General features: G+C 50.0%; 1 protein-coding gene across 1 annotated transcript; it reads right to left on the bottom strand.

The window, feature by feature from the left end:
• Window positions 1-9,127: 9,127 nt before the first annotated feature.
• On the bottom strand, window positions 9,128-25,781 carry RHPN1 (rhophilin Rho GTPase binding protein 1). Its single transcript, XM_062504412.1, has 14 exons — window positions 25,732-25,781; window positions 21,590-21,718; window positions 19,250-19,325; window positions 18,893-18,970; window positions 17,820-17,944; window positions 17,283-17,449; window positions 16,642-16,829; window positions 16,352-16,508; window positions 14,158-14,277; window positions 12,160-12,354; window positions 11,857-11,933; window positions 10,987-11,133; window positions 9,933-10,120; window positions 9,128-9,897 (listed from the first exon to the last, which is right to left on the bottom strand). The coding sequence occupies exons 1-14, from the start codon at window positions 25,764-25,766 to the stop codon at window positions 9,675-9,677; spliced, it is 1,905 nt and encodes a 634-aa protein (XP_062360396.1). The 5' UTR covers window positions 25,767-25,781; the 3' UTR covers window positions 9,128-9,674.
• Window positions 25,782-26,104: the final 323 nt, after the last annotated feature.

The raw sequence follows: 26,104 nt of genomic DNA, 5'->3' as shown, positions 1-26,104 counted from the left end.
GGACAGTGGGGTTGGAGAAGGAATCCTCCTGGGAAGCTGCTTCCTGCTCTTTGGCAGAGACGGGCTCCATGGAGCCTCAGGATTAATGCTTGTCCTTGCATTTCTGATGGAATTCTGTCTGCTCCAGAGGAGACGGCTCGCCTGGTACTTTTCCTGCTGGAGCTGGAATGCTGGGATAGGGAAAATCCTGCAAGGTAAGGGGGAAGGTGCTGGGGGATCCACCTTGTATTCCTCATGGCATGGGAGAGCGGCTCTGGAGGTCAGTGCAATGTGAATGCTGATCTGGATTTGGAGGTGGAAAAAGTGAAATTCTTTTATTACAAGGGAAAAAGTGGAAAGGATGGGATGAGGCTCTGAACTACCAGATCTAGTGAAGGTATCCCTGATTACTGCAGGGAATTGGACTGGATTACCTTTAAAGGTCCTCCCCAAAACTATCCTGAACTCATGGAGCAGGAATTGCACAAAATTCCAGCCCAGCTCTCAGCCAAGACCCTTCTGTTCCCTCTGGATAACACTTTAGAGCCCAACTGTTTTTCCCAGCCCCAGAAGCATCCTGGTGCCTCAGGAAAAGTCTCCCTGGAGAGGGGACTCCCAGGATCCTGCATTCCACTGTTACGATCACCCGATAACCTCTGGATCTAACCATCCACAGGAGCAGAGTCCGTGTGGGCTTGGGCAGGGTAATGGGTGGGAAAAGCCTGCTCAGTGAGAGGGAAAGTGGGAGAAAAGGAAGATAAAAATCAATGGGAAGGATTGGGATGGCATCATAGCACCATTATTATGTCATCAGCCCCACTCCAAGGATTTATCATTCCTGATGTGATTTTGCCTGGAGCTTCCTGCACTTCTAATTCCAGAGCTTTCCCAAAGTTGCTCTTGGCTAAAAAAAAAACAGGGAACAGGGACATTCCGGACCTTGTGACATCCCTCTGGCCTCCCCATCCACTGCAGGTTTTCCCAGAGAAATCTGGGAAACAGTGCTGCTGGTTCTTTCCTATTTTCCTTTTCACCTTTCATCCTTTGGGAATGATCCTGGAAGCATTCCTGAGCCTGACCTCTTTTCTCCAATCACGTTTTCATCCTTTTCCTACATTTCTGTGTAGAAAAACATGGAAAGCATAGCCTAAACCTCTTGGAACAAGCAGGTCCAGAGATCAAAACCCTTCTTTCCATCACCTCTTCTACCTGTACTGATATCAGGATAGAAATCCAGCTGGATGAGTTTCCCACTTTCCCAGCTTCTTTATTTTCTGCTGAGTTTTGCAGGGAAAAAAAACCCCTTCAGGTTGACACAACACCTGCTGTGTTTCCCTTTGGATAGGGAAGGGAAAAAGCTATTTTGGGATACCAAAACCACAGGAATAATAGTGTTTGCCTCAGCCTGATTTAAAGGAAAGATAAAAAAAATATATAAAAAATCAGGATAAAGTCAACACATCCCAAATTGGGTAATTAAGAAAACCAAGTCTCTGTAGGATCATTATCTGAGCAGTATTCCACGTGGATGGCAATTTTTAATGGCTGTTCCAACAATTTAATAACCAGTTTAATATATCCATGTTTTCCAGCACACAGAGCCAGGGCAGGGAGGCAGATCTGGGCTCAGCAAGGATTAAATGATGGGATTGTATCCCATAAAAAGCTGAGGGAACAACTCCCATCCCTCAGCCTGGTGATTAGGGAAGATAAAAGAAAAGAGGCAGCAGCAAAACTGCCCCCATGTGCCTCAGTTTCCCATCCCTATGGAGCAAATCCAAGGGAATTAGGGGATCCAAGACAACCAGGCACAGGAAAAGCGGAATTTTGTGGCAGGGCTGACCTGAATCCAAGGAAAACCCACCAAAATCCTTGCATGCCACAGAACCCTCTCTGTTTTCTCCAAGATTTGAGTCGCCTCCCATCCCAACCGCTTCCCACTGCAGGAATGGGCACTGAATTCCCAGCTCTTCCAGTCCCACCTGCTGGTAATTTTTGATCTTTGCCAGGTGGTGACTCGCTGCTTTTCCTCACATTCCACACCATGGGAATAGCTCTGTTCTCCCAGTTGAGCCAGGATTTGTTATTTGATCCCGAAAAATCAGCACTTCCAGGCTGTGGAAGCTGCACCTGATCTCCTGCAGGGCTGGGCAGGATTCGTTATCCAGCTGTGACAGGCTCTGGATTCCCATGTGGAGCACAGCGTCCAGATGTTCTGGATTCACTTTCCAGCTGTGCCAGGCTCCTCAATCCCATGTGAGACTCGGCACCAGCCCATCCACAGTTCTGGATCAGCCGCCCCCCCCCCATCATCCAGATGTGCAGAGCTCAGCATCCACCTGTGCCAGAGCTATATCCAGCTGTGCCAGGCTCATCATCCTTGTGCAGGATCCATGCCCAGCTCAGCATCCAGCTGTGCAGGATGGGAAATTCTGGCTGTGTGAGGCAACAGGTTTGGAATTATTTTGGGCCTATGTCAGACATTCACACTAAAAAAGGACTCCTGGGAGAGGCAGAGATGATCCACAGCTGGTGACTGACAGGGATTCACTCGAGGGAAAGGGCAGGGAAAGTCTGGGGAGAATGGGAATGTCTCATCCCTGAGATATCATCAGGCTGAGATCTTTCCTCAGGGAATTTTCTTTTAGCAAAACATTTTGCAAAGAGCTTTTCCTCGTCTGGAAGAAAGGGATACCTGCATGTTATAGGGGTTGCAGTTTGGTTTTCCTTCAAAAAGTTGGGATGCTCAGCTGAGCTGGTGGCCAGAGGTGACAATGCCACCGCCCTGATGTCTCCTGGGTGCCGGAGGCAGGAATTTCCCCAGGACTCGGCAGCACAAGGTTATGGACTCTGTGATTTCTAATTAATGCCATTGACTCCGAGTGTGTGGGGAAAGGGGAGGGCCTGGAACGGGAAATTGTCCCTTGGAGGGACAAAGCCTGACAACCTTGTCATCCCCAATTAGCAGCTAATTACCTCCATGACGAACATCTTTATTAATCCAATTAATAGTGCAGGTGGCGTGACCTCGGCAGAGCTGCTGACTCAGGGTGGGGCTCGACAGGAGCAGGATGGACGGAGGAAAGAGTGAATTCCTCCTTTCCCAACTCCTTCAGTAATTAGTGGCTGATTCTCACTGATCTCCCAGCCTGATCCCAAATATTTAATCTTTCATTCCTCCTGTCCATCCATTTGCTTCTTGTCCATTTGTCCCTTTATCCATCCATCATCCAACAGGTATTTTTTGGGAAAAGTAACCCCATCTCTGGGTATTAAACCATGGATCATGATGACCCAGGACACTGGCATGTCTCCCAGCTGGAATTCTGTGCTCATCCCTGGTGACCTGCAAAGGTCTCAGTGTGCAAATCTTCCCTGAGTGGGGAAAAGCTCTGGATAGATAGAGAAATGAATGGAGTAGTGGATCAGTGGAAGGATGGAGGTGGGTGGATCTATGGAGAGATGGACTGATGGGAAGAGAGACGGATGGATGGATGGATGGATGGATGGATGGATGGATGGATGGATGGATGGATGGATGGATGGATGGATGGATGGAAGAATGGATACATGGATAAATAGGGAGCTGAATTGGTGGAGAGATAATTGACAGAGGTGAATTGATGGATTGATGGAATTGGAGCATCCTGATAAGGATGGGGCCAGGAATCCAATGGGAACAGCTGGACACCGAAGGGTCACTGGAAGGTCATGTGCAGGTTGGACAGTCCCTCATCCCTCCTGGGAGGCCAGTGCTTCCCAGTATGGATGGAGGCGCTTCCAGCACTTCCCATTGGGCGATGTGGGTCCTCATTCCCTACAAAGGAAGAATCCAAACTGGGATGTTCCCTCTCAGGCAAGGCACAATCCCAGGGAGGCACCACTGAATGTCCGACATTCCCAGGGCCACCACTTGGGGCTGGGAATTGCTGCAGGTGTGGGAATTTTTTTTCCCCAGCTCTCTTGTGAAGTGACCTCTCCTCCGTCTTCCCCCACAGATGGAGCCTCAATTAAATTCAGGAATCCATTTTTTAATAGGACTTTCACCTCAGGTCCCTGCTGGGCCATTAAAGCCATTATGGCAGAGTTAAGTAAGGAATCCTGGGAGCCTCTGGAGCTGTCATCCCAAGTTTATGGCCCAGGCAATGTTTGCTTTATTAAAGATTCAGGAGCCATTTCCGAACACCTCCGTTCTGTCCTTCCCATTATAGGCCGGACCCTGGCAAAAGGGTGACTGCAGGGAAAAAAGTGGATTGCTCCTGAGATGGGAAAAAAAATAGGATGGGGATGCTGGGAGAATCTGAGGGCATGGCAAGAGCTGGAGGAAAAGGCAAGAGGGGAGGAGTGAGTTTCATCCCAAAGCACTGCTGGGTGCTGTGATGAAGCTTTTCCAGCTGCTGTAGGGTTTGGTTTTCCTTGGTTTTCAGGAGTTGAGCAGGATCCAAAGGCAAATCCCTGCCTGGCCAAGCTACACAGGTTGCCCAGAGAAACTGTGGAACCCACATCCCTGGAAGTATTGAAGGTTGGGTTGGATGAAGCTCTGGAATAGGGCAAGGTGTCCCTATCCATGGAAGGGATTGAAATGGGATGGATCCCAACCCAAACCATTCCATGATTCTGTGATCTGGCCATGCAGAGTGAGGTGTCACTGTCTGGGCTTTTTCTGAGCCATGACAGGGTCCCCATTGACTTCCAGATCCTCCAGATCCCCTTCTTCCCATCACAATCCCCCATTTCCCCATTCCATGACCGTCCTCCCTCCTCTTTTGGACTACAGAGCACAGACCCTTTGAAACCACCAATATCCCACAGAAATCAAGGATCCACGGAGATTCCCTTCTCCATCCCTGTCTTGCTGCCAGGCCAGCTCCACCTGGGCCAGGTCTAACTTGCTTCCTTGTGGAAGTCACTCGTTCCCATCCATGGGACTATGATCAAGCACTTCCCAGGGATGATGGGATGGGATAAGAGGTTATTCCCAGGTTATCCCCAAGTTGCTGTGCATGAGAATGTGGTCAAGCATTCCCCATGGATCACACATGGGATGGGACAAAGGGTGGGATTCCTGCTTTTGTTCCCCATAGGAAGCAGCTGAGGATGAGGGGCCTTGGGGACAGGCAGGTCCCTGCTGTCCCTCTCTCATCCCAGCTGGACAATTTCTGGAGCTAAGCACCCTTGAGTGCACCTGAACCTCCACCCATGTGACACCCAAGGGTGGCCAGAGGATGTGGAGCTACACCTGTGTCCCACATGTGACAATTTGGGACTGGGGTGGCTCAGGGTGAGGAAGGGATGTGGAGAACAGGATCCAGCATGTCCCAATTGTGCCCTCTAGTGCAACTCCACCAGGTGCCATGGCCACTCCTGAACCTGCTGGTGTCACCCCTGCAGGTCCCAGTCCTCCAGCTGAGGTCCCCAGCCTTGGTGGCCCTGGTGGCTTCACACCCCTGGTGAAGCCCCTCTTGGAGGCCTGATGAACCTCTTGGTGTTTGCTGCCACCTGAGGTGACACAGAAGGGACTTTGTACCTCCAAGGTACTGTGGGGACATGGCCAGGAGGGGACCTCGGGCCAAGAGTTGACCTTGGAAATCTCAGAGAGCACCTTGGCAAAGTTTTAGGATCAGCCCAGTGGAGCAATTCCCTCTCTGCAGCCCCACAGGGGGATGTGGGATGAACTCTCCAGCTTTTTGGAGCAGGGTGGTGCTCCCACTGCTTCCAGGAAAATTCCAGCCCTTTATGGGATGGGGTTTGCTACAGGCTCAGGGTGTAGCTGCACTACAATGTTTGGCTTCACTCCTTGCACACTTTTCCCAGCAGGATTTTTCAGGATATAGGGACTAAAACCGCTATTTATGCCCTTTTGGACTCCAAAGCAGCCCAGGGACACCTGTACCCACCCTTGGGTGCCAGCGTGGGTGGGGGGTGCCCCCGTGGCTGGGCAGATTTGGGGGGAGCTGTGGGCAGTGGGTGCATTGCACAGGATGCTGCTGCCCTCCAGTGGGCTTGGGCTGGAGAGGAGGCTGGAATTCCATACGGATGCTTGGGAAGGCAGAGGTGGGGCTGAGGATGTCCCTTCCTATGGGATGAAGCAACCACGGGACAAGGGACCCTACAGAGAAATCCTGGAGCTGGAGAAATCCTGCTCTGCCCCATCCCACTCCTGACACAATCCCACTGCTCTTGGACCAGGAGCAGACGGAGGCAGCTCCAGCCCTTGATCCCTCTAAAAAATTCCAAATTAGATTTATTAGCAGCAAGAACACCTGGCCTGACTCCAGCATCCCACTACCAATCCACACAAACCCCTTTTCCCTCTGTTATCCCCAGGGAAAAGCAGGAACATGGATTTGGAACCAGTGACAGCTCCAGAGGAGCTCTTGTAGGTAATAGTGCCAAAAGGATGTGAAGGGACAAGGACACCACAGGGACCTTCTCCTCTTGTGTTGTGTCATTAATGAAGGAGGGAATCAAATCCCCTTCCCACCACGCTGGAAGGGCCGGTCCATGGGCTTGGAGATTTTTATTATGGAGGGTGAATATCCAAGAGGAGGAAAATCAGGAAAATTTAGGTGAATCCCTGCAGTTTTGCCAGTCTTTCCAGGATGGGGTTTCCAGGCTGTTTTCTGATTCAAAGGCCCTGGAAATCATCAGTGATTTAAAAAATGCCCCAAATCCTCTTTCCATCTCCTTTCTGCTCCTAAGAGCTGCATGAACTGGTCCCAGTCCAGGATATCCAAACATTCCTCTCCTGGAGGTCCTCTCTCTGCATGGACAGAGAATCTTCCATTTATTAATGCAAATGTAGTTATTTATTCCCTATTTTTTGTGTTTTTGACCATGTTTTACCATACAGGACCTCTCTGCCTCCTGGTCAAGCTGGAGAAGACAAGCACAGAAAGATCCAGCACCATGGATTTCAGGAAAGAGGGAAGTAGCACCAAGCTTTTGCTGCTGGAGCACAGAACCCATCTGAGCACATCACCAGAGGGGGAGGTGATCCTGGCTCCAGAGTCACGAGTTTTCCACATCCACTGAACGTGGGTGGGAAAAGGATCTTTGCAGAATGACTTCACTGTGGGTGGCTTCCAAAACCTGGCACAGGAGGGCTGGTGGAAGGGGAAACTCCTTAAATTCCAAAATTATGTTTCCCCCCAAAAAAGCTGGATGCTGTTTCAACCCTGGCTTGCTAGATGGGACAAAAAAGCTCCCACCACCTTCCATAAATAAATCCAATTTTGAAAGTCCTGGCCTTGTTTTCTTCCCATTTAAGGGGGTTTAAACCCACCTTTCTCCTGTGGGATGTGTGTTCCCATAATCCAGCTCCAAATCCATGGGTTTGGTCATCCTCCCAGGATGGTGGGGAGGTGGTGTTCAGGTCCCAAGGGAAAATAGGGTGTCCCATGCCAAGGATTTTCTGCTTCCCAGCCTAAATTCCCAATGATAAACTCTTCCAAAAAAAAAAAAGGGGGATCGGAAGTCCTTTATGGAACCATAAAAAGGAGTTTAAAACCTGCTGTGTGAATCAGAACTTACTTTCTTGATCAGTTCCCTTTTTCTTTCCCAGGGGAAAAGCCCCCAAGGATCCAACCTGAGTCCCACCCTACCCTTCCCATATGACTTCCATGAATTCATGTGACAAAGCCACCATCTCCCATTGTATCCCCCTTGGAGATAGAGACCACAGATCACCAAATTTAATTTGGATGCTTGGGACCTTGGTTTTCCTTGGAGCAGCCCATCCTGGATCCAAAGGATCTCTCCCAACCTCAACAGTTCCGAATTTGTGTCAAAATGACCCAAAATTGACTCTTTAGGAGGATCAGCCAAGACTTGTTTCCCATCTTGGGTGGTGCACCCGTAATTCCCAACAAAAGTGCTAAAAAACGGGTTTGAATCAGTGCTTTTTAATCCACAGAAGGTGAGAATCCATGTACAAATTAAAAAAAACCCAAAAACAAAACAAAAAACAAACAACAACAAAAAAAAAAGAAAACAAGCCCACCATAAAACCCTGGAATTAGGGAAATTATCCCAATCCCACAAAACACAACGCTGGGGTTGGGTGATGTGGGCAGAATGCGACGGCTTCTCCTAAATAAATCCTTCTCCAGCTTGGAGATGTCTGTGGTGGCATCCCACGTTTCTAGGATGTTTTAAGGGCAAGGTGGCCTTTTTTGTGACCCCACCCCCTCCTTTCCTTCCCGCTCCCACGCCAAGCAGCCGGGAAGATGACGTGGGAACCCTGGCTGCTACAGATGGCCCCGCGCTGGAAGGCGGATCCAGAATCCGGTGTGGTGATGCCTCAGGCTGTGGAGAGGCCTCCTGCCCAACAGCAGAGCTAAACAACCCTCCTTGAGCTCATAAAATCCCAGTATGGGCTGGCTTGGATGGGAGCTTAAAGACCTTCCTGTTCCATCCCCTGCCATGGGACAATTTCCACTATCCTAGGTTGCTCCAACCCTGTCCAACCTGGCTTTTTTTTTTTTTCCTCTAAGTTTTCCTTAAATAAAATCAGGGTTAAGAGCTTGGAAAATGGACAAGGAGCCAGTGGAAGAAGTCAATATCCCAGGGGACACTGCGGCTGCAAGATCCCATTGCTCATTTAAACCACCCCTAAAAATTCCCTAAAAAATACAAAAATAGAACCCCATCTCTCCCAAGATCATCCAAGCACTGAAGAACACACAGCTCCTCAGACTTCAGAAAAATATAACACACCAGGCAGAAACAGGATGGAGGAAATTTTGCCATTCTCTTTTGTGGATCTGGAGTTTCCCTGCATTTCCAGGACAATTACCAGGATGCCTGGATTCATCAGGCCAACCCAGGAATGCTGACAGCAGAGTTAGGGAATTAGCAACATGTGCGAGATCCAACAGTAGCACAAATTTAGGAGTTTAATAATCTGGAGGAGATAGCTTCCTGGAATTTTAATCTCCTCCCAGGAAAAATAAACCCCCCCAAGGCTCTTAGCTATTAATCTCCTCACAGAATATTTAGGGCAATCCATGTCTCCCGATTAAAAAAAAAACAGACAACAACTGCATGTTAAGTCCTTCCCTTTTCTTCCAAAGTATCCGGCTAGGCAGCTGGGCTGGATTTTCTGAGCCAAGATGGGGGCTCATTCCCCAAAAACACCACCCCAAAAAGCACTAAAAATGGTCAAACCATCCTATTTTGTTGGGATAGCCCCAGCTGGGAGATGCTGCCTGGGTTGGGCCCTGTGATAGGATCACAAGTCATCAATGCCTTTGCTGTCCCCTCTCCCAAAAAAGGGGAGTCTGGGAGGATTCAGGTGAAGGATTCAGCTCCTCCAGCAGCTCTTGGAGAGAAGCTCCATCTTATACCTTGTAGAGAAAACCCAGGAGATGCTACAGGTGACACTTTTTGCTTTAATGGGTGGGGCTGGCTTTGGCCAAGCAGAAGACACAAACCAGGCCCTGCTTTAGCACAGCTCCCCCCACAACCCCCTTGAGAGCAAAAATTAAAAAAAAAAAAATAATCCCAAAATGAACAATAAACCCGAGTTTTCCCCAGACTGAGGGGATCGTTGGACTCAGGAGCTGGAGGTGCCTTGCTCACCTCTTGGCGCAGATCCGACCAGCGGCGCATTCCCAGGTCTGGGAGTCCTCACAGCCCAGCCAGGCTTGGGAAGCTTCCCAGGCAGCCAAGTCCTGGAGCTCCATGGAGCATGGTCAGTACATGGCCTCGTTGTCCCCCACAGCAGTGAAGGGGACACCGCTGTAGGTGCTCTTCTTGCTCCTTTTGCTCTTCTTGCTCCACACCAGGAGCGTGCTGGCGCTTTTGCTGTTCATCAGGCTCTTCCTGCTGTTCTCCTTGTTGCTCTTCAGCATCCCAGATCCCGAGGACATCACTGCTGCCTTCCTGTCCACCTGGTTGGGAAAGGTGGAGAGGGGAGTGAAGCCAGGGCAGCACCCAGAGCTCCATGGAATTCTGCAGTTTCCTGTGGGACGTGACTTACGGCTTTGGGACATTCTGAGCCCTGCAGGGTGATGACTCCAATGTCCACCCCCTCCTTCCCAGTGCTCTTCAGCAGCTGGACAACCTCGGCGTGCTTGGACCACTTGCAGTCCTTGCCATTCACGGAGATGATGTAGTCCCCCTCCTTCAGCCCGGCTTCCTACAGGGAATGAGGGAAAGTGTGCATGGATACTCAGAGAATTTTGGAATGGTTTGGAAGGGACTTTCAAGATCATCCAGTCCCACCAGGGACACTTTATACTATCCCAGGTTGCTCCTTGGACACTTTGAGGGATTGGGCAGCCACAGCTTCTCTGGGCAACCTCTGCCAGGGCCTCACTACCCTCACATCCAATAATTTTTTCCCAATACCCCATCTAACCTCACCTTCCGGCATTGGGAAGCCACTCCCCCTCATCCTGGCACTCCATCCCTTGTCACAAGTCCCTCTCCAGCTCTCCTGGACCCCTTTGGAGACTGGAAGGGGCTCCAAGCTCTCCCTGGAGCCCTCTCTTCTTCAGGCTAAGGAGAAGACACAACTCTGCTCCAGATATGGACCATACCTGGTCCACATCCCAGTCTTTGGGGAAATTTGAGTCTTCCAGAGAGTGATGTGATCCTGCTGCTAGGGAGAGCGTTGTTCCAGAGATGCTGGGATCTGGATGGATGGAGCAGGGAGACCCTTAGGGCATCCCACCAGGATTCTCCAGCATCTTCTGATGGAAAACAAAGCTGCCCCTGGTTTTTGGACATGCCATCTTGCTCCAGTCACTGTCACATCCCAACACAAGGGACAAGGGAGCTGTATGGGCTTCCAGCAGTTAAAAACTGAGCCAAATTCCATGTTCTCCCCTTAGTTATCTCCTAAAAAATTAATCTTAATAATTTTCCTGACGCCCACCTGCAAACCTCCAGCAGGGATGACTCTCCTCCTGAACTGTTTTAATACTTAAAAACACCTGGAATCCCTCCGAGCAGCTCCCTTCTGGCATTCCCATGGGAATAGCAAGAAATTGGGATACTCACAGCAGCACAGCCCCCTGGGATGACCCCAGCAATGAGGACGGGGGAGTCTCCTCGCAGGGTGAATCCAAAGCCATTCTCTCCTCTCATCAGGTGGACTCTCCGAGCTGGATACCACTTGTTCTTGGCTGAGAACACGGAAAGGGGGCCCTGGGATGAGGCAGAAACATGAAAAGCACCTTTTCAACTCTCCAGAATTGTGCAGCAGTGTAAAAACCCCAATTCCAGGGATGGGGAGGGGACAGAGGAAGAAATCCTATCTTTTCCAGGGAAGACAGCCTCATCATCCAAGAGGAAAGATGGGGGTTGAGGCTGTCTGGATCTGGGGGATGCCACCAGGGGTTGGTCCAGGAGCAGGGTGGTGGAACAGGTCACTTTTATCCAGTTCTTTCCTATTTTCCCCTCTTTTTCCAGCTTTTTCATTCCCACAGGAGCAGGATATTCCTGCCTGCCCTGGGGCTGAGATGCACAAGCTCTCCCTGGGGTACTCAGGGGATGACCCCACCACAGATCCCACCACTGTCCTGAATCCCAGTCCTGTTCCCCAGGACCCCAAAAACCTAGAGGGCGGGGATAAAGCTCCAGTAGGATTTTCCTGGTGCCTCCTGCCACCAAACCTCTTCCCAAGGGTTCCTTGGGAAAAGCCCACCCAAAATTCTTGTGCCTGCTTCCCTGTCACTGGAGGAGCTTTGTGACCCATTTAGGTGTCACAGAGACAGATCCCAGCCCTCTTTGCTGCTCCTCCTCAGAAAATCACCGGAGAGAGGGAGAAGAGGCTGCAGGAGGAAGGAATCCAGGCAAGCAGAGCATGCAGGGGAGGAGGAGGAGACGGCTGCTCCCTTGGGATATTCCCATTCCTGGAGCTGTACGTACCAGCCTGTGGAAGAGGTCGGTCACCTTCACCTGGGAGAAGTTGGGAGATTTGATTTCAGGTTTCTGGTGCGTTTTGGCTGATGGGGGGAGAGAGAAGCACAGACACAGGGGGTAACCTCGGGCAGCTGCTGCCGTCCCAAAGACAGACAGTGTGACCCCCTAAGAGCCAGGACCTAAAATCCTGGAATAGTTTGGATTGGAACTCAGAGATCATCCAGTCCCCCTTCCACAGCAGAACTCCCTGTGGAGTCTTCCCACCCACAAACCCCCCCCACATCCACAATCCCAAAAAAACCCACTCACGATGGATGTCCGGAGCCTCTCCTGTCTCAAAGAAATCCTCCTCGTGGTCGATCTCGGAATATTTGCTCAGGGAGCGTTTGTGGGCAAAGGACAGGACCTCCTGCAGGATATCCATCTTCCGTAGGATCTTGCACAATCCGTGGATCCTCATGGCCTCCTCGTGCTTCATGATGGCTTTTTTGAGGTGAGCTTTGCCTGTGAGGGAGCAGAGGGAGCTGAGCTGCAGCTCTGGTGCCGTTCCCGCTCGGCTGCCCACGGATTTCAGGAGCGGTGCCACCACCCCGCTGTGACTCAGGGACAGCCCAGTCACGTTCCCAGCCCTAAATGAGGTTGGTCCCAGCCGATGGAGGGCTGGGAAGGGACCTTGAAGGGTGACCTACTTCACTCCCCCGATGCCAGAGCTGGCAGATATTCCTGAAAAACCACCCCTGACGTCCCTCCTCACGCTTAACCTCAATCTCCTGAGCAAATTAACTTTCCTCCATCACCTCGGATCCCTCAGGAATGGAAACATGGAGAACAACCCAGCCTCGTCCTCCTTGGGAAGGTGCAACACATCCCTGTTTTCTAGGCTAGGCCTTTTCCCTTGTCCTGCAGGTCCTGCTCTCCATCCTCTGCTCTTTGCTCCTCTCCACTTGCCTTCAATATGTTCCCACCTTCGGGAAATGGAAGTGGTCGGGAAAAGGAGCTGAAATTCTAGTGACCCACAGATACCAACGCAAAGCATCTCTTCTGTGGGGAAACTGCAACCAAGGCAGCCGTATCCAAGGCTAAACTCCCAGAAAAGCTCTCTCCATGTGTCTCATGGAAACACGTGTGTCTGTGGCATTTCACGTTCAGGACACATGGTGGCAACAGCATCCAAGGAGATGAGGTCTGCTCCACACTCCGGAATTCACAGCCAGAGGAACTTAACAACCGAGGGAATGTTTTGGGGTCAGATGGAAAACAAACAGGAGACACCCCAGCCCCCCTGAGATTTTTTATCAAATCTATTAAATATGAAATTATGGGGAATAATAATAGCAATAACAGTAATAGAAACATGGAATAGTTTGGGTTGGAAAAGACCTTAAAGCTTATCTCATTCCAACCCCTTTCCATAAGGAGGGGCATCTTCCACTATCTCAGGTTGCTCCAAGCCCTGTCCAACCTGGTCTCGGACATCTCCAGAGATGGAGATCCACAACCTCTCGGAGTTTTTCCCTTCCTGTAAACCAAATCCAGGCTGAGCTTGGTATCTGCACATCTATTTTTTACCAGGAATGTTGAACAGAGCCTGTTTTCCCCAGGAAAATCAGGAAGAGCTGGAAAAGCTGATGCAAACCACATCTGAGGGCGTTGGGGTGGTGTCACCATAAACCACCTGCATTTTGGGGCTCATTTGGAGGTTTTCAGTGAAATCTGGCTGAGCATCCTGAAGGATTTTGCTGAGGCCAAACTCGTTCCTGGTGGGATCTGCCTCCTTCCACACGTGTGCAAGGAGGGAAAAGAGCTCCGGGGGGAGACAAGGCCCCAAATTCTGCATGCTGAGTTTGCTCTTGATGCATCCCTGTTGAGAAGGGGCTGCCAAAACACGACTTCAGCTGAATAAGCAGTGTCTGTTCTTTCCCTGGAGCTGAAATTCCGCATGGGAAGAAGTTCTTGTCTCCCAAGAATTTGCTGCAGCTGAAAAAGCCACCCCCTGAGCATCTGCCGTGTCTTGTTTTCCAGCCAAGTCAGCCCAAATTAAGGAGCTTCCAGGATCTCTGTGTCCCTATGGATTTCTCTGTAGCGTTGGGTGATGTTACCTGGCCTAGAACACCTAGCATTTTTCCTGTCAGAGCTGGACAGGTTGGGACAAGCACTAAAAGTTGGTCCTCACACTCTCAAGATGACTGTGATGCTTTCCTGCTTCCCAGAAGAAATTTCCTGAGAAATTCCTCTTGCCATGGAGGAATCCCCCTACAATCTCATCATCTGTGGGAATTGTGATGGGATCCAGGAATTTGTGCTCACCAAGCTTCCTCCTCTCCTCGGGATCTTGCAGCAGGACACGAAGTGATGGGCCCTCTGGCATGGTGACATGGAATTGCAGGAAAGCCTTCTCCTGCTCCAGCAGCTCAGCATCTGAGGGAACTGTGGGTAGGAAATGGATGGGAATGGGATTAGGGAGAGGTCAGGGCCACCCAGCCCCTTGTGGCAGTGGGGACAAGGGGACCAGGAAGCCACATCCACATTCAGGTGGCCCTGGCAGCACTTTCCTGTCAGCCAACCACTGCCTGAAAGGAATCATGGGTGGGCACAGGGATGATCCCAGACAGGGATGCACCAGGATCTGAAGTTAAGGGCAGTATTTGTCCTGAACTCAGCTTTTTTTTCCCTTCTTTCCTGTCTTCCTTTGTTCACTGTGGAAGCAGGATTTGAAATAGAGAGCCCTGGGATTTCTCTACCTGGAGGTCACTGACATGGAGACAAATGAGACAACAAATTCAGGGAATCATGGAATGGTTTGGGTTGGATGGGATCTTCAAGACCATCCAGCTCCAATCTCTTTCCATGGGCAGGGACACTTGCACTTGGCTCCAATCCCCATCCAACCTGGTCCAGGACACTGCCAGGGATGGGCAGCCACAGTTTCTCTGGGAATTCCATTCCAGCCCCTCACCACCTTCCCAGGGAAGAATTCCTTCCCAATATCCTGTCTAACCCTGCCCTCTGGCAGCGGGAAGCCATTCCCTATGTCCTTTGTCCAAAATCCCTCTTGGTTCTCCAGGAGCTCTTTTAAGCACTGGGAGGGGCTCTAAGGTCTCCCTGCAGCCTTCTCTTCTCCAGTGCAACCAAGGGGGTCAGTCCATGGAAAAACAGAGATGGATGCAGTTTTCCTGGCTCTCCAAACCCCACACTAGGTTCTTTAAACCCTTTTTTCTAGCCCAAATTGTTCCTAATCCTCTTTGTCTCACTCAGGGTTGCACGGCAGCCTCTTTTCCCTGTACACAGAGTGGGATAAGAAACAACCCAGAATACTCCAGGGAGTTTTGTTGCTCCAAACAGAGGATCCCAAAGCCTGGTGAGCACAGGGATCCAGAGGGTTGGGAACTGGCAGCTCCAGGGCTGGCTCTCCCCGTGCCAGCTCCTGCCATGTCAGCATCCCTGAGGGATTAAACTGCAGTGTAAGGAATTTATTCCCAGCTGGTTATGAAAGCAAAAGATTTGTTATTCCGACAAGGGAGAGGCAGAAGCGGGAGCATGAGATCCCAACAGCAGGCAAAAAATTCCCAAATTAGGCATCACCTGTAGATTTCTGCTTCCCATAGTGCCTAAGGACACCAAAAAATTTAGGGGGAAGGTTTGCCCTGTGCCGTGGAACCCCATGGAAACCCGTCTCCATCATCATCCTCTCTTATTTGGATCTTTAAGTCCTTCCAGCTCCACATTATCCCCCTCTCTCCCATCTCCTTGCTTTATCCAGCTTCTGCAACGCCCACACGGGACAAGGAAGATTTTGGGCAGGCTCTGGAGCGGGGGAGGGTGTGAGGACAGTCTGGCAGCCACTGGTGCCACTGTCACAGCACTGGTTTTGGCAGCCAGCCCTCAAAAAGTTTCTCAGCCACCCCCCAGGTGGCACCAAAAGTCACCAGGAGCATCTGCTGCCCACCCCCAGATCCTCTGCTCCATCCCAAAATTGCCCCAAGGGTGTTGTTGGTGGCACAGATAGAGATCAAGGGTCACATCTTGAAGTCATGCTCCAAGTGACTCCATGGAACCATGTGTACCTTCCTGCCACCACCCTGAGATTCCCAGGACATCCATCCATGAGGCTGGAAGTTAAATCCAAGGTATTTTTGGATTCTTTTTTGATTTTTGAAGCCCTCAGCTGGCCTCAGCACAAGGTGACCCAAAGGATGCTGGGCTGAGGTAGACAGGCAGGTGACCCTGATTTCCCTACCCAGCCCCATAGTGGACAGCAGGTGACAGCAGCTTTTTCCTCCCCTTCTTAGGATTTTTCCCTATGGAAACCAGAAATATGGGAAAATCTGCCTTGGGGATGAATTGCTGAGTCCATAAAGAAGATACACAGCTCAGTGCATTCCATAAACGTCAGCTGTTGTATTCATCACTGCTATTTTGAGGAATCCCTCCCCAAAACCCAGGAATAATGTGGAATTAGTACTTGGATGAGTAGGAAGCTCTCTCCAGGCCAGACACTCACCAGGGCAGTCGCAGAGGGCGATGGCAGCGAAATAATGGGAGAGGGCTTTGAAATGTTCCGACTTGACGTGGACCATGGTGGTCCAGGAAAAGGGAACGTAATCCTTGACGTGAGGCTGGCTCATGGTCTGGTGCACCAGGGAATACACATCTTCCACCTGGGAAGAGGGAAGAGAGAAGAGATGGGATGCAGGATGTCCCTCTGGAGCTGGTGACAGCAGGGTGCGCTCTCCTGGAAGGTTCTGCCAACCACGACATCCCACCAAATCCTCTCCTTCCCAAAATTCTCACCCTTGCTGCCTCCTGAGCCAGCTGCAGGCGGGCCAGGAAGTCGTTCTGGGCACGCAGCAAGGTCATCTTCTCAAAGACACACTCCTGGACCTGGGCCACCATCAGCCTCACCAGCATGGTCAGGGAGGCCGCACTCATGTCCAGGCTGGGAGCATTGGAGAAGTTCTCCTTCAAGTAGTTAAAGGCACCTGGAGGAGAGAAAAGCTCCTGGAAGTTACCAGACTTGTCAGGAAGAGAATCAAACTTTGGGATCAGGCAGGTTTCCCTCCAAGAACATCAACCATCTCACTACTGATGGCGGGTAAGAAGATCTGAGGTCCAACCCTCACAATCTAAATGATCCTTGTGCCCAATTTCTTCTCTAAAGCCCCAGGTAATCCCACTTCCAGGCTCTGTTTTTTCACATGGGGAAATGGATCAGCATCCTTCCTCTCCACAGGGGGAACATCCTTTGGGGTGGCTGTTGGATCATCCCAACTCCTCTTCCCAACCCACTCAACCAATGTGGAGCCACGTCATGCTCTATCCCTTGGAGATGCCTCTTCCTACAACTGCCTTCATCTCTTCCTGCATTTCTGTGGTTCATTCCCACCTTTGGGAAAAGCTTCCTGGGAAGAAGAGGAAGAGGGGAAGCCACTTACCAGCTGCCTTCTGGAAGGCATCAATGGCCTGGTTGAGACCGGGCAGGGAGGCGCGGTCCTGCCGCGCTCCGATCTGGGTGTGCAGCGCTCCGAGGTTGAAGAGGACACTTCCCTTCTCAAAGGCCAGAGCCCTCTGGTGGGATGGGACCCCCGTCAGAGAGTCATACCTGGAGAAGGGAAGAGCCAACAGGTCCCCAAAGTGTCCCTGTCATGGTCCACAAAAAGTGTCCTCATTCATGGAAAGAGTGTTGGAACTGGCTGATCTTGAAGGTCCTCTCCAACCTAAACCACTCCATGATCCCCGTGGATGCAGGAGGAGCCTGAAGAGTTTTCAGTGCTCAGGTGGGCTTGCAGGCACTATTCCCATCATGGTACATCCCATGGGATTTGTGTTTCCCTCTCCCTCCCAAATTAACCCACCCAAGGCAACAGCAAATCCAGATCCTGGTGTCCACAAGCCCTGACACAGATTCCATCGTGGAAATCCGGATCCCCACTCCCTCCCCACCCAGGTGGGATAGGGAATGCTGCACCCACCAGTGGAAGAAGATCCCCAAGGCTTTGGTGGGAGGGAAGAACCGGCTGTCAAGGAAGTAGAGCTGGTTGTAATATTCCATCAGGAGCTCCAATCCGGCCTCATTGCGACTTGGGGTGCGCATGGCCTGCCGGAATTGGAGAGAAGACATGGATGGGAAATGAGGAGGAAGCTCCTTAGGACAGGTTGAAAACCCTCAAAGAATGACTGAGAGCTGGGAATATCCAGCCTGGAGAAGAGAAGGCTCCAAGGAAAACTCAGAGCCCCTTCAAGTGCCTTAAGGGGCTATAGGAGAGCTGGAGAGGGACTGGGGACAAGGGATGGAGGAACAGGACACAGGGAATGGCTTCCCGCTGCCAGAGGGCAGGGAGAGATGGGATACTGGGAAGGAATTCTTCCCTGTGTAGGTGGTGAGGGGCTGGAATGGAATTCCTAGAGAAGCTGTGACTGCCCATTCCTGGAAGCATCCAAGGCCAGGTTGGATGGGGCTTGGAGCAACCTGGGATATTGGAAGGTATCCCTGCCCATGGAAGCAGATGGAATTGGATGATCTTTTAGAGCCTCTCCAATGCAAACCATTCCACAATTCTGAGATGCATCCATGGGGAAAGTCTGGGTGCTGGGACATTCAAACGTGGAAGCAGCAGCCTGGGAAAACTCATGGAAATTCTGCTTTTATAAATCCTAGGAAATAAACAGGATTTTTGTCCCTCCCTTCCCAGGCTGCTTGAAATTTCTTTTTCTCCAAGGTGTACCTGGAGAGAGAAGTTGTTCAGCCTTGTGGGGGTGAATTAATATTCATAAATTATGATTGTTCTATAAATTTTATTGTTGCTCATTTGTAGGTCACCAGGCATTGAGGACAGGGAAAATGAACAATTCCTGAATAATGTGTAATATTTTGGAACCTATAAACCAAGTCCAAGGAGCTCCAGCATGGGAATGGTGCACCCTGAAATACAAGGATAAATATGGAATTTGGAGAAACGATAAGGGGAACCCCCCCAAAGGAAATGTGGCACCTCCAGGGAGTGATCCTGGACAAGTCAAACTTTGGAAGCCAAGGGACACCAACCTGTCGTAGCTCCATGAATTCCTTGATTTCCTTTTCAAACAGGACACTCTCCTCTCCATAGTGCTCACTGATGAAATCCTAGATTGGGAAACAGGAGAAAATCCTGATTCGAATGCTTTAAAGGGAGATTCCTGGCAATTCTGTGTAAGAATTTTCCACTTCTGCCCACAAGGAAACCCCCACTAATTATTAACCTCCTCCCTTTCCTGCTCTCCAGCATCTCCAGACCTTCATCCCCCACTTTCCCATGTTTTAAGTCCAGTTCCTCTCCATGAATTTATCTTTTTGGCAGTTTTTCCAAGTTGGAAAGTGAATTTCAGCTGTTTCATCACTGATCAATGGAACCCCAAAGCTCACCTTGAGTGGTACCAGCAAATCCAGCTCCTTGGTCTCCTTGAGTCCCAGAGGGATCATGGGAACACTGATGGATTCACTGGAAGAAGATAAGAACCTGTTCGGTGGTAGGATTAAAAATCTTGGATGGATCTTGTGGGTTGGAGATTAAAAGGAAGCAGCTCCTTGCCCCGGGCTTGGGCTGCTCCTATTAAGAGACTCCACATGGAAAAATGCTCTTCCCAAAAAGGTTTGGGAATGGCAGCATAAGAGGAGAGGTGCAAAAAAAAAAAAAAAAAAAAAAAACAAAAAAAAAACCACCCCAAATCATCTCATTTTTTCCAGCTCCTGCTTTTCAGAAGAATCTTGGATGTTGAATGGGCAAGGCAGGATCAAGCCCTCACCAACACAGCCCTTCTCATTATTCCCCCATATTGCTGATAACTCATTAATTAATCACTAATCAGGGATGAAAAGAGGCAAAGGAAGTTATGAAAACCAGAAGAGCAAGGCAGGGAATTTGCACCCACATTTTCCTTGGAACAAACAGCTCCAGGAGCTATAATTAGTTCAGAAAGCCATTACTACTCATTCCCTAACGAGAATTCCACTGGAATCCAATGCCTGGAATAAACAAAGGGGTTTTTATTTTGTCTGGGCAGGGTTTGGAGTTGTTGTTGCTGCTCCTGATTTCTTTTCAAACCAAGGCAAGCAAGTGGCAACTTGAGAAAACTGAGCATCCCTGATAGGGAATGTGCCTGGAAAAGCACATGGACAGACACAGAAATGCAGAATTGTGGAATGGTTTGGATTGGAAAGGAGCTTCAAGATCATCCATTTTCACCCCCTGCCATGGGCAGGGACACCTTCCCTATCCCAGGTTGCTCCAAATCCCATCCAACCTGGACTTAGACACTTCCAGGGATCCAGGGGCAGCCACAGCTTCTCTGGGAATTCCATTCCAGCCCCTCACCACTCTCACAACCTAGATTTTCTTCCCAATATCCCATCTAACTCTGTCCTCAGGCAACAGGAAGCTGTCCACAGGAAGCCATTCCCTGTGTCCTGTCCCTCCATCCCTTGTCCCAAGTCCCTCTCCAGCTCTCCTGGAGCTCCTCTAGGCACTGGAAGGGGCTCTGAGGTCTCCCTGGAGCCTTCCATTCCCCAGGCTGGACATTTCCAGCTCTTCCAGCCTGGCTTCAGGGCAGAGGAGCTCCATCCCTCAGAGCATCTTTGTGGCCTCCCCTGTAATTGCTCCAGAAGCTCCACATCCTCCTGCTGTTGGACCCCAGAGCTGGATGCAGAATTCTAGGTGGGGTCTCACCTGAGCAGGGCAGAGGGGCAGAATTCCCATTTTCCTGCTGCCCACGCTGTGGGATGGGCCTGGGACAAGGGAGATTTCTGGGATGTGAGTGCACATGGATGAGGCATTTTCAGCTTTTCATCCACCAACACTCCCAAATCCTTCTCCTCAGGGCTGCTCTCCATCCTTTCACCACCCAGCCTGCATTTGTGCTTGGAATTGGCCCGCCCCAGGTGCAGGATGTTGCACTTGACTTTGTTGAACCTAATAAGGTTCATCTGGAGCTTATCCATGTCCCTCTGGGTCCCATCCCATCCCATCCCATCCCATCCCATCCCATCCCATCCCATCCCATCCCATCCCATCCCATCCCATCCCATCCCATCCCATCCCATCCCCACCCCATCCCATCCCCACAACACCTCATGTTGCCATCCATTACCATCCACCTCAGGAAGCAAAAAGAAGGAAAAAGAATCCCAGCATCCCAGAATCATTTAGGCTGGACGAGACCTCCCAAATCATTAAGTCCAACCTGTGACCAATCCCATCCAGCTCAGAGTACTGAGTGCCACATCCAGTCATTCCTTGGATACTTCCAGACATGGTGATTCCCATCACCAAAATATCCTGTTGGGAAGAGCTCTGGTGGGATTGTCAGGAAAGGGAGACAGTACAAGGGAGGATGGTTCTTTCTTCCCTATTCCTCCTGCTTTGTGACATCAGTGTTGAAAGGATGCTCCAACTATCTCAAAATATCCCATTATCCCCAAGGAAAAGCTGATTTTTCTCTCCTTGGAGCTCTAGAAGGGAAGCACTGACATTCCCTTTCCAGGAATTCTGGCCCATGACCAAACCCTCCCCTCTCCCCCAGCCACCACCTCGTGGCCCCTGACCATGGTAAGGTTTTGGTTGGAAGGAAACTTCTGAAGGTTATCCCAACCCTCGGCCATGGGACAGAGCAGGGCAGACAAGGAGAGAGCAACCTTGCTCCCAAAAAAATTCCTTAACAGCAAGAAAAATGAAATCCCAAGGGAACAGGCTGCTCTTCCCAGACCTACCTGTCATTCTGATACACGTCCATGCTGCTGTTGAGCTCTTCCAGCTCTTCCTTCAGGAGCTGGAGGTTGGAATTGACGTAGCTCAGCTCCAGAGCCACTGTTTCCTTCACCTTGTGGTTGCTGGTGGCCCTGTAAGAAACCAATGGATCAAATTTCCCTCTTTTTATCCATGGATTTATTTCTTCCACTTCAGACTCAGTTATCCAGCAGTGCCAATCCACGTGCATCATGACCAACCTTCCCATGGGATTGTTCCTCTGGTTCTCCAGGTGATGATGGAAAGGTTTGGGTGGGATGGGATTTCTGAGGATCATCCCGTTCTGACTCCTGCCCTGGGACACTTTCCACTATCCCAGGTTGCTCCAAGCATCATCCAAATTGGACTTGGACACTTCCAGGGATCCAGAGGCAGCCACAGCTTCTCTGGAAATTCCATCCCAGCCCCTAATCATTCTCCCAGGGAAGAATTCCTTCCCAATATCCCCTCTCTCCCTGCCCTCTGGCAGTAGGAAGCCATTCCCTGTATCCTGTCATTCCATCCCTTGTCCCCAGTCCCTCTCCAAGAGCCCCTTTAGGCACTGGAAGGAGCCCTGAGTTTTCCTTGGAGCCTTCTCTTCTCCAGGCCGGACATTCCAAGCTCTCCCAGCCTTTCAGGATCAGGGAAGTTCAAACATCCAGGTAAAGGCTGAACCCAGGTAAAACTCACTGCAGTGCTGCATCCCGGAATTCCTGCTCCAGAGCCACCTTTCCCTTGCCCATTCCCACTTCACCTCCAGCGCAGCTTCAGCTTTGGCTGTGGCCAGTCCAGGTGCTCCCCCATCCCAAACAAACAGTGGGATTTGAGGAGCAAAAACTCATTTTTGGGTGCAAAGAACCCTTGTGGAAAAGAAAGGATTTATGAGCTCCCGCCCTCCTTTCCCTGCTCCCAGCAGGAGCCATAAACACCAGGGATTGATTCCAGCTGTTCCCAGCAGGACAAGCTCCCAGGCTGATTATTCCCTGCTTATCTCCTCCAAAGCAAAGCAGGGAGAGATAACCCAGAGCTGAAAGGGGCTCTGGCTGCTGAACCACGCTGGGATCCAGGGAAAACAACACATGGACAAGCCCTGCTCCACGAGGAAACTGCTTCCCTCCAGCTTTTCCAAAATATTGCCTTTGACATGGATTTTTTTAATGGATTGAATCCTTCTGGGTCCTGCCCTGCCTTGGTTCAGGGCAGCAGAAGGAGCTCCAGGCTTCTCCTTTGAAAATCTGGTGGTTCGGTCTCTTCCTGCCTCCCCTTTGCCAGGATTTTCCAAGAGCAAGGAATTTTTGAATTCTAAACAAACCAAGCCAAACCACAGCATGTCCAAAGATCCCTGTGGGTGCTTCCACTAAAAAATCATTTAGCATTCCTGCAATTCCCCAGGCAGCATCACTCTGTGTTTCTCTATAAACCAGGATTTAATTCCTATTTATCCCCCCATATCCCAACACCTCCAGGACACTGCTGGTCTGATTTTTCATCCCATATGGATTAAGGAGAATTTTTGCTCCTTGTTCCCAGGTGGCAACAATTTTTTTGGCTCTCAACAGGCCCCTGATTATTTTCCAGGTGTCTCAGCACAGTTTCCAGGAGGATCTGCTCCATGATTTTGCCAGGAATCTGTTACCAGGTAAAGGTTTTCTCTGGGGTACTTGTAAGCACCACACGCAACAAATAATCCTGGAATGATTTGGGTTGGAAAGGACCTTTAAAATCGTGGGATTCCACCCCTCTGTCACAGGCAGAGACACCTTCCACTATCCCAAGTTGCTCCAAGCCCTGTCCAAGCTGGCCTTGGACACTTACAGAAATGAGGCAGCCACAGCTCCTCTGGGAATTCCATTCCAGAATCTCACCACTCTCACAAGGTGGAATTCCTTCCCAATATCCCATCTAATCTCACCCTATTCACCTTAAAGCCATCCCCTGCATCCTGTCCCTCCATCCCTGGTCCCAGTCCCTCTCCAGCTCTCCTGGAGCTCCTCTAGGCACTGGAAGGGACTCTGGAGTGTCCTTGGAGCCTTCCATTCTCCAGGCTGGACATTCCTAGCTCTCCCAGCCTGGCTCCAGCTCCCAAAGCAAGTCTATGGCCACCTCTGGAATTGCTCCAGCAGCTCCACATCCTCCTGCTGTTGGACCCCAGAGCTGATGCAGAATTCCAGGTGGAATCTCACCTGAGCAGGGCAGAGGGGCAGAATTCCCCCTTTCCTGCTGTCCACGCTGTAGGATGAGCCCAGAACACTGGGAATTTCTGGGATTTATTTTGTGATTTATTTTTTTTCTTTCCAAAATCCTGGATATTTTTATCTCCCTCATTCCTTCACTCAATCCCAGTGTTTGAACAAAGAAGGAAAAGGTTTGTTCTGACTCTTCCCATTGATTTACCCAGCAAATAAATCCACTAAACAAACACCACATAGAATTTTTTGTTTTCCAACACCCCCTTCCTGCCAACTTTTCCAGGAAGAGACATAGAAAGACTGAACAGGATTATTTTTTCCAAGCATTACGGTAGTTGTTTTTCTTTTTTTTTTTTTTAATTTAAAGGCAAAAATCCCAGCAAATTCAGCTCCAAACTGCTCCAGGCTGGACACTCCACAGCTTTTTTTTCCATCAGCACCTGGCTAAAGATCCAAAGGAATTTTATCAATGCACCACAAACCTTTAATTTTGAAGCAATAACCTTTAGACTTGCAACATAATCCCCCCTCCCCCTCATCCTTTAATTTAAAGCTTGATTATTCCTTTTTTTTCTCCCCACCCTGAGATTTCCCAAGTTTCATAAGCTTAGAGCAACTTTATTACTCAGCTGGATTTGTGGGAGGCAGGGGAGGGAGGGAAAGTGGCTGCTCCCAAGGACACCCAAAGTGCTGAGCCAGCAAAAAAAGAGCCCCCTCAGTGCATTTCCCTGATAATTAAGATGTGTTTTGCATCCCGTTTTTCCTCACTCCCCCTTCCCACAGCTCCAATTCCAACCAAAACCAGGCTGATTTCTGCTGAGCCAGCACATTTCCCTATTTTTTTTAAATACAACCCAGGAAAGGCAGGAGTTGGGATTATGTGGCTTTTTTTCTTTAATTAAATGTGGCACAGCAGCATGGATGGACCAGTGGGATCTCATTCGTCAGTAAAACATTATTTTATAATGGATCAATCATTAGCCCTTTCTTCCAGGCGCAACAGGAACACTCCATTGGTGTTAAATCATTCCAATTCCAAAGTGGAAAATTTATTTTGTTTTATTTGGGATAAAAACAGTTAACAAGTTGGTAAAATATTCCCAAAAAATTGTATTTTAAGTCAGAGTTATGAATTTTTTTATATTAAAGCCTAGAATGTGCTCCAAAGTTATAAGAAAAAATGAAATAAAAAAAGATGCTAAAAAAAGTTCTTGGGATGAAATCCCTGAGGATGTGGCACCTGGGGACAAGTGGTGGCCTTGGCAGTGCTGGGGGAATGGTTGGACTCAATCCTGAAGGGATTTCCTGAGCTATTTTTGAGTAAAGCTGGATTTCATGGAATGGTTTGGGGTGGATCTTCACAAAACTCCAGCTCCACCCTCTGCTTTGGGTGGGGACTTTTCCACTATCCCAGGTTGCTCCAAGCCCCATCCAACCTGGCCTTGGATGCTTCCAGGAATGGGGCAGTCACAGCTTCTCTGGAAATTCTGTCCCAGCCCTTTACCACTCTCACAGGGAAGAATTCCTTCCCAATATCCCATCCATCCCTGCCCTCTGGCAGTGGGAAGCCATTCCATGTGTCCTGTCACTCCATCCTTTGTTCCCAGTCCCCCTCCAGCTCTCCTATAGCCCCTTAAGGCACTTGAAGGGGTTCTGAGTTTTCCTTGGAGCCTTCTCTTCTCCAGGCTGGACATTCCCTCCTCCTGTCCTGATCCAAGAGCACAGGGACTCACTCTAAGAGCTCCATATGCATTGGGTCCATTTGCTGGGTTTTCAGGCTGGAGCTCCACATTTCAAGCTCCATTCTTCTTACCCCATCTGTTCCCATCCTGCTTTTTAAACAATATTCCACCAGTTGAATCTTGGATATCAAGACTCTACTCCCGTCTCCAACCAAATTCCAGAGCCAGGGGGATGCTCAGGGGGTCAGGACTCACCGGAAGAGGTTTTCTGCTCCTGCTCTCATCCTCATTTCCTTGTTGATCTGTTGGTTGATCCGGGCCCGGCGGTGCTGGAGTTTGCTGCGCTGGGTCTGGGCAAAGGGGTCACAGCCCTGCTGAGAGATAATGACAAGGTCTTAACCCAAATCTATGTTTTGGGATTAAAAAAAAAAAAATCAATTGATTCCATAAATTGTGTGCTTTCAGGGCCCAGACTCATGGAATGCTTTAGGTTGGAAGGGAGCTTAAAGATCATGGAATTCTATCCCTCACCATAGGCAGGGACACCTTGCACTAACCCAGGTTGCTCCAACCTGGCTTTGGGTGCTCCCAGGGATGGGGCAGCCACAGCTTCTCTGGGAATTCCATT

The sequence above is a fragment of the Cinclus cinclus genome, chromosome 1 (assembly GCF_963662255.1).
Source record: "Cinclus cinclus chromosome 1, bCinCin1.1, whole genome shotgun sequence".
In the NCBI taxonomy this organism is placed as follows: Eukaryota; Metazoa; Chordata; class Aves; order Passeriformes; family Cinclidae; genus Cinclus; species Cinclus cinclus.
Note: the sequence above shows the minus strand (reverse complement) of the source record. Positions and strands in the feature narration are given on the sequence as shown.